The sequence below is a fragment of the Zeugodacus cucurbitae genome, chromosome 5, assembly GCF_028554725.1.
Source record: "Zeugodacus cucurbitae isolate PBARC_wt_2022May chromosome 5, idZeuCucr1.2, whole genome shotgun sequence".
Lineage (NCBI taxonomy): Eukaryota > Metazoa > Arthropoda > Insecta > Diptera > Tephritidae > Zeugodacus > Zeugodacus cucurbitae.
Genome location: NC_071670.1, coordinates 44,351,099 through 44,365,706, shown reverse-complemented (window position 1 = coordinate 44,365,706; position 14,608 = coordinate 44,351,099). Strand labels below are relative to the sequence as shown.

The window sequence follows — 14,608 nt, the reverse complement described above, 5'->3', positions numbered from 1 at the left end:
TTAATATTTTTCATGGTATTGTGCTGCAGAATATTATCACTTAGCGAAGTGAATCGAATTATAATTTTCTAAATTTTGGATTTCTAAGAGCATAAGTCAGGTTTTAGTTGTATGCTCATTATCTCGATGTTCTTCAATAATTGCGCTCGAACTTGACAATAGGTCTACAACTTTGCTTCCGCCGTTTTCCAATAGCTGTCTCTAGGGTCAAGCACTGGTCGATTAAATCGATTTTTTTTATATCGATCTTGGACATTTGTGTCAACATTAACCCAACAAAATATTTGTCCCAAACTTATTCTCAACTGAAAATGTCACTTTTTGAGTAGTCATAGGAGTATCTTAATACTAACCATAGAAGCCCAAAAAGTTGAGTTTTTGGTTTATATTTTCAGTTTAGAAATGCAAAAAACTTCATTCTAGAGAAATATTCCGACATAAAGGCCATACATATAAGATACTCTTCCTAACAAAGCAACTAGACGACGTAGCAGGATCTAACTAATAATTAAATATAAATCTCCAACATAATACTAACAGCCTAATAACGTATAACGAGTAGAACTCCGAAAAATGTGACTACAATTCAACTCCACTCCGAAAACTGTGCTCCAAGTGAAATCTTTTGTTTACATTTCGCAAACAAATGTGCTCCAATTTTTACAACCCAATACAGTCAATATGATAAAAAGAGACAGCTATAACAATGAAGCACAGCTGATAATGCGACGCTCTTCACTGCAATGTTTAGCATACTTCAAGGCAATTACCCCACTCAGCTCGACACAGCACAGCTACGGCGGCGAGCACTCACCACCGAACCAGCGAAAGGCAAAGGCAAACGAACGAACATGGCATGCCAGCACTGACGAAACGAAGAGGGCGCACGACGACAACAACACGAACGGAACACAGCGCCAACAAAAACGACTAACATAAACAATAATAACAACAATAACACAGCATGTTGGTATGGCACAAACAACGCACGAGCGCTTGCTATTGGGGTAGCACAACAACAATACAAACGACGAAGTCAATTCACAACACACCAAGCCGACTGGGGAAATATACGAAGCGCGTGAACGAAAGGACGTTAACGGTGCGCTGCGGGTGTGACGTTTTCAACAACAACAGCAACATTTTGGCTGCAATTTTCATTGCGTTCGCAAAGTTCGACAACTTTGGAAAACTCTGCTCGGGTAGTTTGATGCCAGTTAGCTGCGAACTTAGAACAGGTAGAGACGCGCGCGCTTTTGGAGTTTCCTTCGCGGTGAAAATTTCTAAACTCAACTGAAATTGAAATTCTCAGCTCAAAAAGTTCTGAAAGCTGAAAATTGCTGCTGCAGAATTGCAATAAAAAAGACACACAGATATATATATATATATTCAGAGATATATATATGCAACACTGTTAGTGTATTAGTTTCTGTGTGTGAGAGTGTCTTCGATACGCAGTGCCCAGCAGCGTGCCGCACTAAAAAGCGTACTACAAGCGCCAGTAGTCGCTCCAATTGACTTTCGCCCAAAACGCATTCTTCAGTTGGTCGTCTGCGTCGTGCGTAACGTACCCACACTAACGGTAAATGTAAAGTTTTGCCATCAAAAAATTTATTACAAAGCCAGTGTCTTTATGAATAGAGCTAGACAGTCTGCGGAGTTCGCGAGAAACGCAACGTTAGCCGTTAAATAATAATAAAGTATGCAGTTATAAAGAAAACTTAAACTCAAGTCAAAGTCGAAGTCGAAGAAAACAATAACAAATACAACAAATAAGTGTTATTATAATAATAATAAAAAAAACTTTGGTGACCTCAGTGTCGTGTGTGTGTTGGCTTATCAACCGGAAGTAGGCACTAAAAACCGTTACACTCATATAATTGAACAGCGCCTCAGTAGCTCATTAATAAGCGACCCCGAAAAATATTTAAACAAGTTGTTTGAAAAGTGAAAAGCATTCCGCGTAATTTTGCGCGAAAAACTTTCCGTTCCGTTGTTTAGCGCGTTGCGGCAAAGTTTCGACCGCGTCGACGTGTGTCTTGCACTTGGTATACTTGGGGAAACTTTGTAGCCAACTTTTTAAAGTTCAACCGAAGAAAGTTTTGAAATTAAGTTGCCAGCCATTTCGATTGTTTTTCACCGTTATTGTGCGTAAAGTTAACGGTGGCATAGTTTTTGGTCGAGAACGGCAGTGAAAAAAGTGTTGAAAAGAAAAAAAAATATTTAAAACAAAAATTGTGCCAGTGCTCATAAGTGAAAAGTGTTTAATAACAAGAAAAAACTAACAAATCAAGTGCAGTGTTTTAAAAAAAAAATATTTTGAAAATATTTTGAAAATCAAAAAATTAAATTAATTATTTTCAAAACTAGCCAACAATGCTGCTCATATGCTCTAACGCATTTTAACGCCATAAAAATTCCGCTACGCTACAATTTCCAACATTGAACGACATTAGGTAAAGCAACTTGTATATTATTAAGGCGAATAATTTTGCCTACTTTTGCTTACTTTTCCAATCCTCTTATTGTTCACCAGCCTTTAAAACAACGCAAAAATTTAAAAAAAAAAAGTATTAAAGCAATCCCAGCCGATGCTTGAAAATTCAATGCAACAAGAATCAAAAATTATATTACACATATACTATATAATTTATATATACTATATCTAGTTACTATATCAAATTTATTTTGTGTTGAAAGAAAAAGAAATTTCCAAAAATATTTTGCATAACTCATATACAAGTTTTGTTTTTAACTACACCTTTATTTAATTAGCACAAAATTTTTAAATATTCTGATATTTATAATGAAAAATATTTAGGTATAAAATTTTTTATAAGAAAGTATAATGTTACTCAAGCTCTCATTAGGAATTCTTTTGCAGGCGAGGTGTAAATATACATACCTAGAATTTTGAGGTTTTAATCCATCGTTGATGTGAATGAAACAGGGTCGTTACCCAAGTATTTTTTTATTGGGTAGCATACAGAAAATGGTTCGTGATTTCAATTACTGTTGTTTTGATTTAACTCCTTTGATAATATAGATATAGTAATATATTCTTTAGTTGAGCAAGTAAATTAATTTATTATCCACTATAACCAATGGTATTTGTGTCGTATTAAAAGGTGTTGAAGCATATTGTCTTACTAATATTTATTAGTTAAAATCAGTTGCTAAATCCATTTTTAACTTTCAAAACAAGATCTAGAATAAAACAATGTTGACCCATTAAAGAATACCATAAATCATAAGAAATCCATCTCAAACTTATCTATTTACAAAATAGTTAAATTTGAAACTATTATACCAGAGGCAGACTAGTATGTGTGTCACCGGTGATCTGAATTTTGTTCGAGAGCAAATGGTTTCCATACTACAATATAATAATAGAAACAATTGAAACTATGTGGTGTTGTGAAATGCACTACAATGGATCGCATTGAACACACCAAATGCTTTAATCTATTATGCCAGAATCATATGTACATATGTTTTCTGACATTTTGCCGTCTAGAAAATTAATTAAATTCAAATAAACTGAAATCAAAACCCAAAATTAAAAAAAAATTAGAAAAATATGTTGACAAGTAATAAATATAATGGAAAATAATATGGCATAAGACTCAAAAATCGTTAGGAAAACAAATTGAATTAAAAGATTTCAACATTTTCAGAAATTACATTTAAAAAAATATTAGAGAAATGTAAGTTGTGAATACTGGCAAGTGCGTAAAAGAGGCTCAGTTTGAACATACAATTTTTTTAAAAAGTTTACTTCGATACTTCATACTTCTATCACTTGAAAAATATTTAGTAATCTATAAGTAAATCAATAAGTGACAAAATGGAAATCGATAAATTTTGCTATTTTAATTAAATGACTATTACGAAAAAAGTCATAAAGTGATTAATCGTGACTTGATATGCCTTTTTATTGATTTAAAAATAGATTCAAAATCAATGAGTTTGTTTAATGAAACCATAGATTTTTCAATGAAAAACTAAAACCATTTAAAAAGTTTTTGTTCGAAAAATTGCTTTTAATGTTTATGTTCATGACCGATTTAAAAAAAGTACAGGTTTTATACATAAAAAGCATAGTATAAAGTTCTAATGTGAGAATATGTTGTACGAAATTTTTAGATAAAAAGAAGTGATTATTCATGAGTAATTTTATTATGAATTTCTATGAGACCTCACTCGAAGTAATTGAAGTAACTGTTGCTATTATTAGGTTTCAATTCTTATATTTTCTCCAGTGTCTCTTTTAATTAATTGACTCATAAGAAACTCACGCATTAACGCCAGAAGGGTACTTACAATACAGAATCTTGTGTCTTATGTCGGATGGGATCACTTCACTCAGTAATTAAATATGAAATAATATAATAAAAAATTGAAAGCATATGAATTATCATCGCGCTAGAAATTCGTCTCAAGCAAGGCAATAAAAATAAATAATGTTGACCAAAAATCTGAGATTTTTATGCCCGGTTTCACAGTTCGTACTTAAGTTGTGCCCAAATAAAATCTTAGCTAAGCATTGTTATTGACTGAGTAGTCATTTGCGTTTCACAGTCGATGCTTATTTTCTATAAAATTCTATTATGATATATGGCAGCACAATGAAAAACATTTGTTTACAAATATCATCTGACAAAAAGAAATTATTGTTGATGAAAAATAACTTTGCGACGAATAAATTTAGAATCTGGGAAATTGATGGAAACAATAAAAGGACACCGAATTTCACCGCAAGCGAGTGGGGGCACCTATTGCAACTCGCAGGAAAGCATATAACCGTCATTGAATGCAAGAAATTCTATAAAATTTTTCAGCAAATAATTTTAATTTTATTTTTTTGACAAATAAGTCAATATTCAAAACAAAAATCAGCTGTTACTTAAGCACTGCTTAAGTCTCCCATTTTCAGTACTTAAGCAGAACTTAAGTATGAACTGTAAAACGCAATATTTCTGTTTTATCTTAAGCACAACTTAAGCACTGACTGTGAAACCGGGCATTAAAGTCCTAATCAAAATATTTGTATCTCAGAGAGTCTCATTTCAAATTGTTGAACAGCTATTGAACAATATTTTTCTAATGCCAATTTTTTTTTGTAAGAGCCTTGGGTTTATAGATATTAAGGAATACTTTTTTATAAAAGGAATTTTTATATCCAAAGTGTCCAAACCAATCATTAAACTGATTTATGCTAAAGGTTTAGAAAGCATAAGAACGCGATGGGTCTTAACCAAGATAAAATATGTATTTTTATAACCTTTAATCACTTATCAAAATTAATAAATTTAATAATGTAAATAGATTTTATAGCAAATATTATAAATTTGAAACTGCTTAAATTGGGTTATGTGGTTTTAGTTAAAATGTTTTAAATAATTTAATTTTTTATAAATAAAAAATATCTTTTGCAAGCAGGAAATATTTCTAAATAAACTATTATGAATACAATATAACCGCACAGAGTAAATTAATCAAAAATAATTTAGAACCTATTTTAAGAACAGCCTATAACAATGTTACGTTAATTAATATTATCAAACATATATCGAATTTATGCAATTTTAACACGCAAATATATTTAGATTCGTTACGATTTCGTCATGGCATTGTCCAAACGACCACTCACCAAGGAGACCGCTTTGGCTGAAAACAATAACAACAACAATAATAATCACAACAAAGCCGAGGAACACGAAACGGCAGTGAAGCGTAAAAAGCGCACCAGTCGCGATGATGAAGCGGCCAATAACAATAATAACAACAACAACAGCGGCAAAAGCGATGATAAATTGTCAACGTTGCCACAGAAGAAGCGCGCTGTAAGCAGCGGCAATAATAACAATAACAATATGACAAAAACAAACACAACGTCGCATGATGTTGCTATGCTGCAAAACTCGGTGCATAACAACAACAACCTTAGCAATATCACCACAATGCATTCACCAGATCGCACACCACCAATGGTCAGTACAACAACAACGACCAAAACGACCGCGGACGATCAGGACGACGAGACGCTCATACGTGAAACACAAGCGGCACTCAAAAGCCTCTCGGGCAGTTGGCCCGCCGAGGCGCGCAACAATCTGTACCGCCTGCAGGATCAGGACGAGAATCCGCCACCCTTTCAGAATCTCTTCGAGGAGAAACAGAAGTATGGCACACAAACGCTAGGCTCCAACAAAGAAACACATTTTCACACTGATCTCTTACGTTTCCACAGACAAAAGGAAAACGATCAGGCGCGCATCAACTCACAGCACTCCGAACACGCCACGTTGGACGAACGTAAACGCACCACAGCCTTCTCGCAAGCGTCCGCCTTCAAGCCACCGAACGATATCAAACGTAATGGACTCATACCCTATCCGCCGGGCGCAACAGTTATGACGTCAGTGGCATCCACTTTACCGCCACCACCACCGCCACACTATCCCATCTACAGCAACAATGACTCATCGGCTGCATACCTGAGTTATCAGCCACACGCGTTGGGCGATCCCAACGCAATGTCCATGCTGCCGCCCGCGCGCCCAACGCCCACAAACGCCGGCAGCAATGGCTTCGATATCGCCTCGCAAATCGGCGCCAATGGTAACAAAATCACAGAGCTCAAGCCGGCACTCGCCAGCAGCGTGGAGTTGCATAAGCACAGTGAAGCGCTTGGCGCTGCGGCTATGGGGGGAGCTGCTGCGGGTGCAACGGTGGGCGATACCAAGCACTACACCATTTTGCAACCGGCTGGTGTGGGTAGCCGTGCCGCCTCGGTAATGCAGGATATAGCGCGTGAGGGCGTTGTGACAGCGGTCACAGCTGTGGGCAGCAACAATAATAACGGTGGTGGTGTTGGCGCGGCGTTGAGCGTGCCACAGCCGACCTACTCGCCGGGCAGCCTCAATCGTAGTGGTAAGTAGTTCATACAGTTTGCCGCTCGGCAGCTGTACACTTTCTATACTAAATATTTGTAATACTATTGTATGTAGTTGTATGCATTTTCAGTTCAATTGAAGTCGTTTCTCTTCTATTGATAATTCGGTTTTCGATATATTTATTATTATTATTTTGTTTTGAGGTTATGTTTTTCCTTATAATTTTTCTGCAATAAATCGGCGTACACTTGTGCTTAACTTCTTGTTGCATTGAGTTTAAACTCCAAACCAATGACCAATTCGTACACACCGAGCACCCAAAACAAACACCGACATTAGTTAGGCACATATCCAACACTGTGAGAAATAGTTATAGTTTAGTGTATTTAATATTCTTATAGAATATTCCCTTTTTAGTAGGTAGTTTTTGAAGGTATATTCTTTTCAGCAGTTTTCATATGTGTATACTCGTATATAATGTTTTAACAGTTAATTTTTTCCAGGCGCCATTCGAGAGGTACCGTATCACGGAGCCATGGAGTTTGAAAGATTTTTTTTTTAATAATTAAAATATTTTTTTAATATTTTTTTAAATATTTTTTTAATATTTTAATTATATTCATTTGAAATTATTTTATAATTAAAGAAAATTTTAATATTTAGTGGTTTAGTGTAATTATATATTTTAGACGATTTTTTTAACATCTTATAATATATATTATTTTCTATGTTTTTTGAGTTCTGAGTAGAAATTTGGTTCTGTGTTGTCAATGGCTTATACTTCCACCGAAAGTGTATTCACTCAGAAAGTATTATATATTCTGATCAAATTTCATAGAATAGCGATAAATAGCGCAACATATTTTATGAATGTGTAACTACTAATTAAGTATTTTCCTAGTTTCGGGAAATTTCCCAAACTCAAGTATTATAGTAAAAAAGCAAGTCCAAGTTCATGATCTACGACTTATTTACCTTGGAGTACTATTTAGTGATGAGCGATATTTCACTACTGTTGCTTTTTTCACTGTGATGAAAGAATCGCACTATGATTGATCACAGCAGCAATTTTAGTTGCGATTTCGATCATTTTGTGTACCGTGATTTCAAAGCAGTTATATTTCGGATATTGTTAAAACAAATTAATGAAAATGTGAAAATTAAAAAGAATGTAGTGTACACACTCTCATAATCTAAACTAACAACTGCTGTCCAAGAGGGATTCTCTACGTTTTATATGCCTTTAACATAAGCTAAACTTAAAATTAACAGATATAGACGGAATTGCAATAATAAAACGAAATTGTAAAAATAAATCCCAAAACCAAAATTAAATCATTTATTGGTTAAAAAAGAAATAGTATAAATTACTTTCACTTTAAATACTAATTCTCACATTAATAACAAACTCCCAGATCGTAAAAGTGATCCAAATATAGAACCGAAGCTCCAAAACTACTTAATTTCCCAAAAATCGTTTAATTACATAGTAATTTTATTTAATTTAGTTTATTGAAAACTATAATGTTTCAAAAGAATCTTAGTGATATCCATAATCCTCGGAACAATTCTAAATAACTATCTATCTCACCCTAAATGTAGGCAACGATTTTAAGCAATCTATAAACGATTTTCTCCTATAAAATGTTTCATAATAGATGTGAAACTATGAACTAAGGTTAGGAGTTGTCCAACGAATATTAGTATATTGAAAAAAATATTAGTATATTGAAAAAAATATTAGTAAATCGGTCATCATGAGACCTATAGCATATAAAATCTTGTGGAATCCGGCAATGTAAATACTTTTAAACGGTGCGACACTGGATATAGATTTAAAAAACATATAATTTCGCTGCTTTTCGAAGAGTCAGGTTCTCGCTTGTCTTCAAAATAAATCAAATTTTTTCAAAAGATGATGAAAACAGAGTTCCAATAGGCAAAACAAAAAATATTTTATTTTTTATTTTAAATTTTATACTTTCGATTTTACCGTTTCCATATTTTTTTCTTAAAGACTATTTCAAAACTATTTTAGAAAACACATCAGGTAATAGCTCTCCTCCTCGCCTTAACTTATAATCAAAAAAATATTTAATTTTTTTCATTTTTTTTTTTATTTTTCGTTAAAAATAAATTTATAATTTTTTAGCTCCTAGTGAAATTGATATTCAATTGAAAATTGCTTATAAGTTATTTAAATTATAATTTCCTATCTAAATACCAGCTACTTAAACTTGAATTTCCCTTCACAAAACAAAGCACATTTATAGTATTACAAGTGCATGTAAGAAAGACATATGAGCTCGCACACTCACACGCCAAACACTCAAGTACTCGAGTAATAATAGAAATTGTTATCACAATCATAAGAATTGTTATTATTTGCGCATTTTGTTGGCATTTAAGCCGACACAGCACCTTTCGCCTTACACACGAGGCCAACACACACCAACAACACATGTGCTTCAAGCACTTGACTGCTAATGCCAGCTGGATGAACCCTTTTCTTCGTGGAAGCTAAGAAAGGCGCGTCATTAGTGCACATTAGACACGTACGTACGTGTGCCATATATAAACACTGCGAGTGTGTGGGTGTAACGACGCCTCGAATCCGACTCTATAACAATTTAGAAAATTCATCTTTTTACCAAAAAACAGTAATAACATGAGAGAGAGAGGTAAAGTAGCAGACGTTTTAGAAATTATTATTATGATGCGTGCTTTTTGTTTTTGTTGGCGCTGCGTGTTACAGGCTATAAATGTGAGTATAGAAGTGAATGAGTGTGTGTGACACACGTCGCACTAAAAACCACTTTCGCATATTTATTTTATCATTATGTCGGCATTAATGCTATCAAGGATGAATGTTTAGCTGCCATTAAGCCTTAAGCCAGCTACATTAAGCGCAACAACAACAACAGCAACAGTAATGCTGGCAACAACAACTAATTGCGGAAGTAGATTTTGAAAGTAATTTCTCATGTATAGGCATATTTGGCTACAAGCTCATGTGTATGTGTGTGTGTGTGTATGCGTGGTATTATTTTAGCTTTTTCGTCTGCCATAATTTAAATGACTTTTTAAATAGTTTTGCACTCGCTGCCACAGCGATTTTGTTTAACCTGCTACATGTAAAAGCTCCTATATGTATAGCACCTCCCCCACCCTCCACAGCATGTTATGAAAATAATAAGTCATTAGTTGAAGCTATACAGCAAGCTAGCTAGCTGCCGGCAATGCTTATTAGGCGCTGCTCTGTTCAGTCGCGGTAGTGAAATTCGGCGTTTTAGGCATTCCTGCGATGGTGCGCCATGTCGTATGAGTAACATTTGCATTTTGTTCAGCTTTGCAGGCATATTTATTTTCATATTTATTTTTGTTTTTCTATGCTTTTGTCATGTCAGTTAAGTTTTTGTTTGCTAGTGTGTGTGTGTTTTGTGCATAAATTAAAAGCGCAAATATCTATTTGATTGACATTTTAAGCGAAATTTGCTGTTGTAAAGTGAGTATAGTGATGGCTTCCACTTAAGTGGTTAAGGCGGCTTAATCCTTCGTGTGTAAAAATGTGTTCTCTTACTCATATGTGGCTTAAATCTTGAAATTTTGTTTGTAAAAACTTGTTTAGGTTCCTTGAATTGTATTAATTTTATTTTAATAGGTTTAATTAATGTGGGTATTAGATGGGAACAAATTCGAGGTACCTGATTGAAGTTATACAAAATCAGTTTGGTTCAAGTTTCTTATGCATAGGTTAGATTAGGTTACTCTGGTAGGCTATAAAGCCGGTTTTGGTCCTTTGTGATACCAGATGGAGTCCCGTCACGTAGTTAATGAGGAGTAATTATCCTAAAGATTTCACGATTTCGACCATTTCTGAGGTCAGAACTGATATACGTAATTTCAAAAAAAAAAATTTTTTTTGTTGGATTTAGTTTGTATTCATGTAACATTAGTTTTTTAATTGTTTATAAATTAAAAGTAAAATATATTCTCAAATTCTAAATGTATAGTTTTTTTTTAATGTATGGGAAACCAAAAAAACTTATTTTCAATTTGTTTCTTACTCCTTTTCTAAGGAATTGTATTTAAAAAAATAAAAATTTAAGAATTTGGGGTAATTTTTTTTTTTTAATTTAATATTTGATTTACATTTATTTTTCAATCACCAAAAAATAGTTGACAGGGGATAATAACCACGACCACCCTCCATCCGAAAGTTTTACTAAAAATTACTGTAAGTGCGTTAACTCCTTAACTTTTATAGAAGAGATGGTAGAGGAGAGCTGCATATCAGTTTGGTATAGAAAATCAAAATTGATCGTGTCGCCGCCCATGTCTCAAGAACTGCTCTACTAATTTATACAATATCTTGTAGATAATTGTTTCATAATACCTTGATATTATAGATGGTATGAAATGTGCGAAATCGGTTCACAACCAAAACTACTTCTCGTATAACTGATTTTTTACTTTAATTTCGTTCAATTTGCAATATAATATGTGAAAACAATTCCCATTACTTTTCAAGGTCTCATTAATCGACCATAAAGACCTCAATGCCTGTGACTGATTTATTACCGAAAATTTCGATAAAGCCCTCAGATATTTTATAGAAATTCAGAGGATTTTTTTTCTTTTAGTAGTGGGCCAGATAATGATTTCCCTTATACTAGTGGATTTTATACCGAATAGTCAAATTGTCTATTATCTTAATAAATTAATAAATAAATTGCGATAATGAAATCGAACTTACCCCATCCATAGTTGTTTTTTATTAAAATAAAATTTCCTAATACTCAAAAATTACCGCTTCAGTTCACGTTTGCTCTTATATCTCACCTACAAAAATAATTTATTTTAAGATAAATACACATATTGGTATTCACAGCACATATGAGTGTATGCATGTATGTTTGTAGTATATCATCTCTCCCCCAAGTCCGCGTCAACTGTCATTTTTGCTTATTTTCATTAAATTCTAATTAGTTAAGCATTCGCTGCAGCACTCAGGTAGTCACACATACACCCAAGCATACACCACATACTTGAATGCTTGTTGTAATATGCTGGCAGTCAACCGTGCGTAGTCTACACACATACTCTATAAGCTTGTATGAACGTACATATATGCTCATCTCAATATTCTTCCGTGTTCTTTAACCTCACACGTAATAGACAAAAATATTTTCTAAACATTCTGCACAAACTCTTTTTAAAACGCACACAAACTCCTCGTAACACATTGAGAATGTCACCCCTTTCACCTTACAAAAACACACACACCCCGACATACGAAGCAGAACCTGTTTGTTATTAGCAAATGTAAGCACGTCTCAGACAGAGTTTTTTTTGTTGTTGTTGTTTTTTCGCTTACATACTATATATGCCGCCACTACTTTATCATTAAATTATTTTGTAAATTCTGGCTTTAGATATGTATGTGTATGTATGTGTCTGTGTGTGTTTGTTGTTGTGCTTGTAAATAATGCAAAGCTGTTTTCCATCAAATTTTAATTTATTATTTAGTAAAAATGCCAAAAAGTACTTCGAGTGCGCTCTCCAAGCGCGGCAAGTGTTCTTAAGAATGTGGCCTACGTATGTGTAGCTTCACATATCTGCTTTTATATGTATGTCTATGTGTATGCTTGTGTGCTATTAACTATGATTTGCACGCGCTGTTTCGCCTTGTCAAGTCTGCATTTGCTTACTTTTAATTAATTAAAAAGCAAAAATTAGCATTGAAACTAACTGACAGCGCTGGGTATATTAATAAACACACATGTACAAACAACAACACAAACATTTGATTTTATATACATACATATGTATGTACCATAATATGTCGTTCAGCCTTCAAAAATTAAACATTACTTCATTTCATTTCTTTTGATTGCTCATAAAATTTTCAGCAGTTAACTTGTAATATTTTTTTCCTAAGTATGTAGAATATTTAATTAGGTTGCCAAACGCGTGTTTATTTCATATTTTTTTAATTCATCTGTTTAACTTCTTTCGAAGAATAATTTGCTCATTATTTATTTCGCTAATTATTTATGAAGTTGTCATTTCTTGTGCTCGTCTCTGTGTGTCTTTGTGCGTCATTTTTGGTTTTAGTTTTTTTATATCGTTCCTCCCACATTCGTTACAGATGGCACCAAGTGCCCCACGCCAAGCTGTAACGGCCAAGGACATATCACGGGGCTTTACTCACATCATCGCAGGTATAGAACTGATGTTGAATTGAATTTTTTGAATAAATATATTGAGTTCACACTGGAAAAATACTTGCTTTTCAGAAAAAAATATTTTAAAAGCCAAAAATGTGATATATAGACTTGTCAATGTAGTAAACCAAGCATTTATGATTAATTAAGAACCCAGGGTTTCTCAATAAAAATTTTAATTGATCAATTAATTTGGCTGTCTATAAACGCTATACCACTCTTCATGATTAAAAAGCTTGCTCATTCAACTTCCTTACTAACCATATTGTCACATTAGCTTATACAAAACATTTTCTTCCCATCAAAATATTATATATTACTATATTTTTAATGTCCCCTGATAAATAAAAGTCAATTATTGGCTTATATAAATAGGCTTCAATTTTTTTTTAATTTGTTTTTTTTTATATATTGGGCAACCCTGCTGCTAAAACTAATTGAAACTGCAAGCAAATTAATTAATTTAGTCATATAAAGTAAATGTAATAACTATTTATTAAAGAAAAAAATTTTCAAAAAATATATTTAAATGAAAGTGGCAACCCTATTGGTCTAATATGACTAAAATATTTAGTAAAAGCTAACTATGAAAAATACCATATTATTAGTTTGAGATCACAATTATGTATAATACACGTTATAATCCAGTTGTCAGCTGTCATTTGTCAGGTGTCAACTTCTAAAGCATAACTCGCAATGAAAAATTTTAAATGCCAATTTATCTAGAAATACTTTTGGTGCATTTTTATGTAATAAAAGAGCAAATAATTTTGAAAATAATTTTTTTTAATTTATTTATTAGGTGTGAACTTATAGGAAAAATGCAACTCTGACCTTTTTACTTATAAAAAATATACTTATTTATGTGTATTTTATTTTTCGTGTCCTCTGTAGCTTGTCTGGTTGTCCAAAACGTGATAAAGTCACCTCGGAATGTAAGTTAAAAACAATATTCCATAACTATAGTATGTTTGTATGTCTGTATTTATAGTTTATACGATTTGTGGCATGTATGTTGTAATTTTCTAATAATTAATTTTTTTCTTTATTTCACGCACGTTGTTTATGTTAGTATTGGAATGAGAGAGATGAACGATTCAAAAATTTCGATGGCAAAACTTTATTTTATTTAAAAAAATTTATAAATTTTATGGTAACCTCGTTATAATTTTTAATTTTTTTTTATATATTGATAATTATTTACTTTAATTTAAAAAATTTTATTGAAGTTAATAACCATTTTTTTTTTAATTTGGGGAAAAATAAGTCTTTAGATAAAAAATTTTAATTTTTTTTTCAAGATATTTTATTTAATTAATTTAAATCTAATTTAAACTTTAAATATTTATTATTAACAATTAATATTATTTTCTGAATTTATTTTTTTTACGGGGTAGAGATCACTTAAAAATATTTTTTTTTTGTTTTCGTGAAAACCATATACCAAAGCACTTGGTATTTAGTAAATGTGTCCGCTTTTCA

The 14,608-nt window shown here is 32.7% G+C and overlaps 1 protein-coding gene across 4 annotated transcripts in view; it reads left to right on the top strand.

Moving 5' to 3' along the window:
* The first annotated feature begins 1,234 nt into the window (after positions 1-1,234).
* The window catches only part of LOC105213765 (uncharacterized), a 34,451-nt gene continuing 21,077 nt past the window's right edge, over positions 1,235-14,608 (top strand). For 2 of the 4 annotated variants that reach the window (XM_029041335.2, XM_054231590.1), the window contains exons 1-5: positions 1,235-2,456; positions 5,610-6,184; positions 6,254-6,936; positions 13,051-13,123; positions 14,021-14,061. In XM_029041335.2, coding sequence (XP_028897168.2) covers positions 5,628-6,184; positions 6,254-6,936; positions 13,051-13,123; positions 14,021-14,061 — 1,354 coding nt within the window. In that variant the 5' untranslated portion in view covers positions 1,235-2,456; positions 5,610-5,627. Of the gene's footprint in view, positions 2,457-5,609; positions 6,937-13,050; positions 13,124-14,020; positions 14,062-14,608 lie in introns of all 4 variants that reach the window. The other 2 variants (XM_054231589.1, XM_054231588.1) reach the window with 1 other exon arrangement.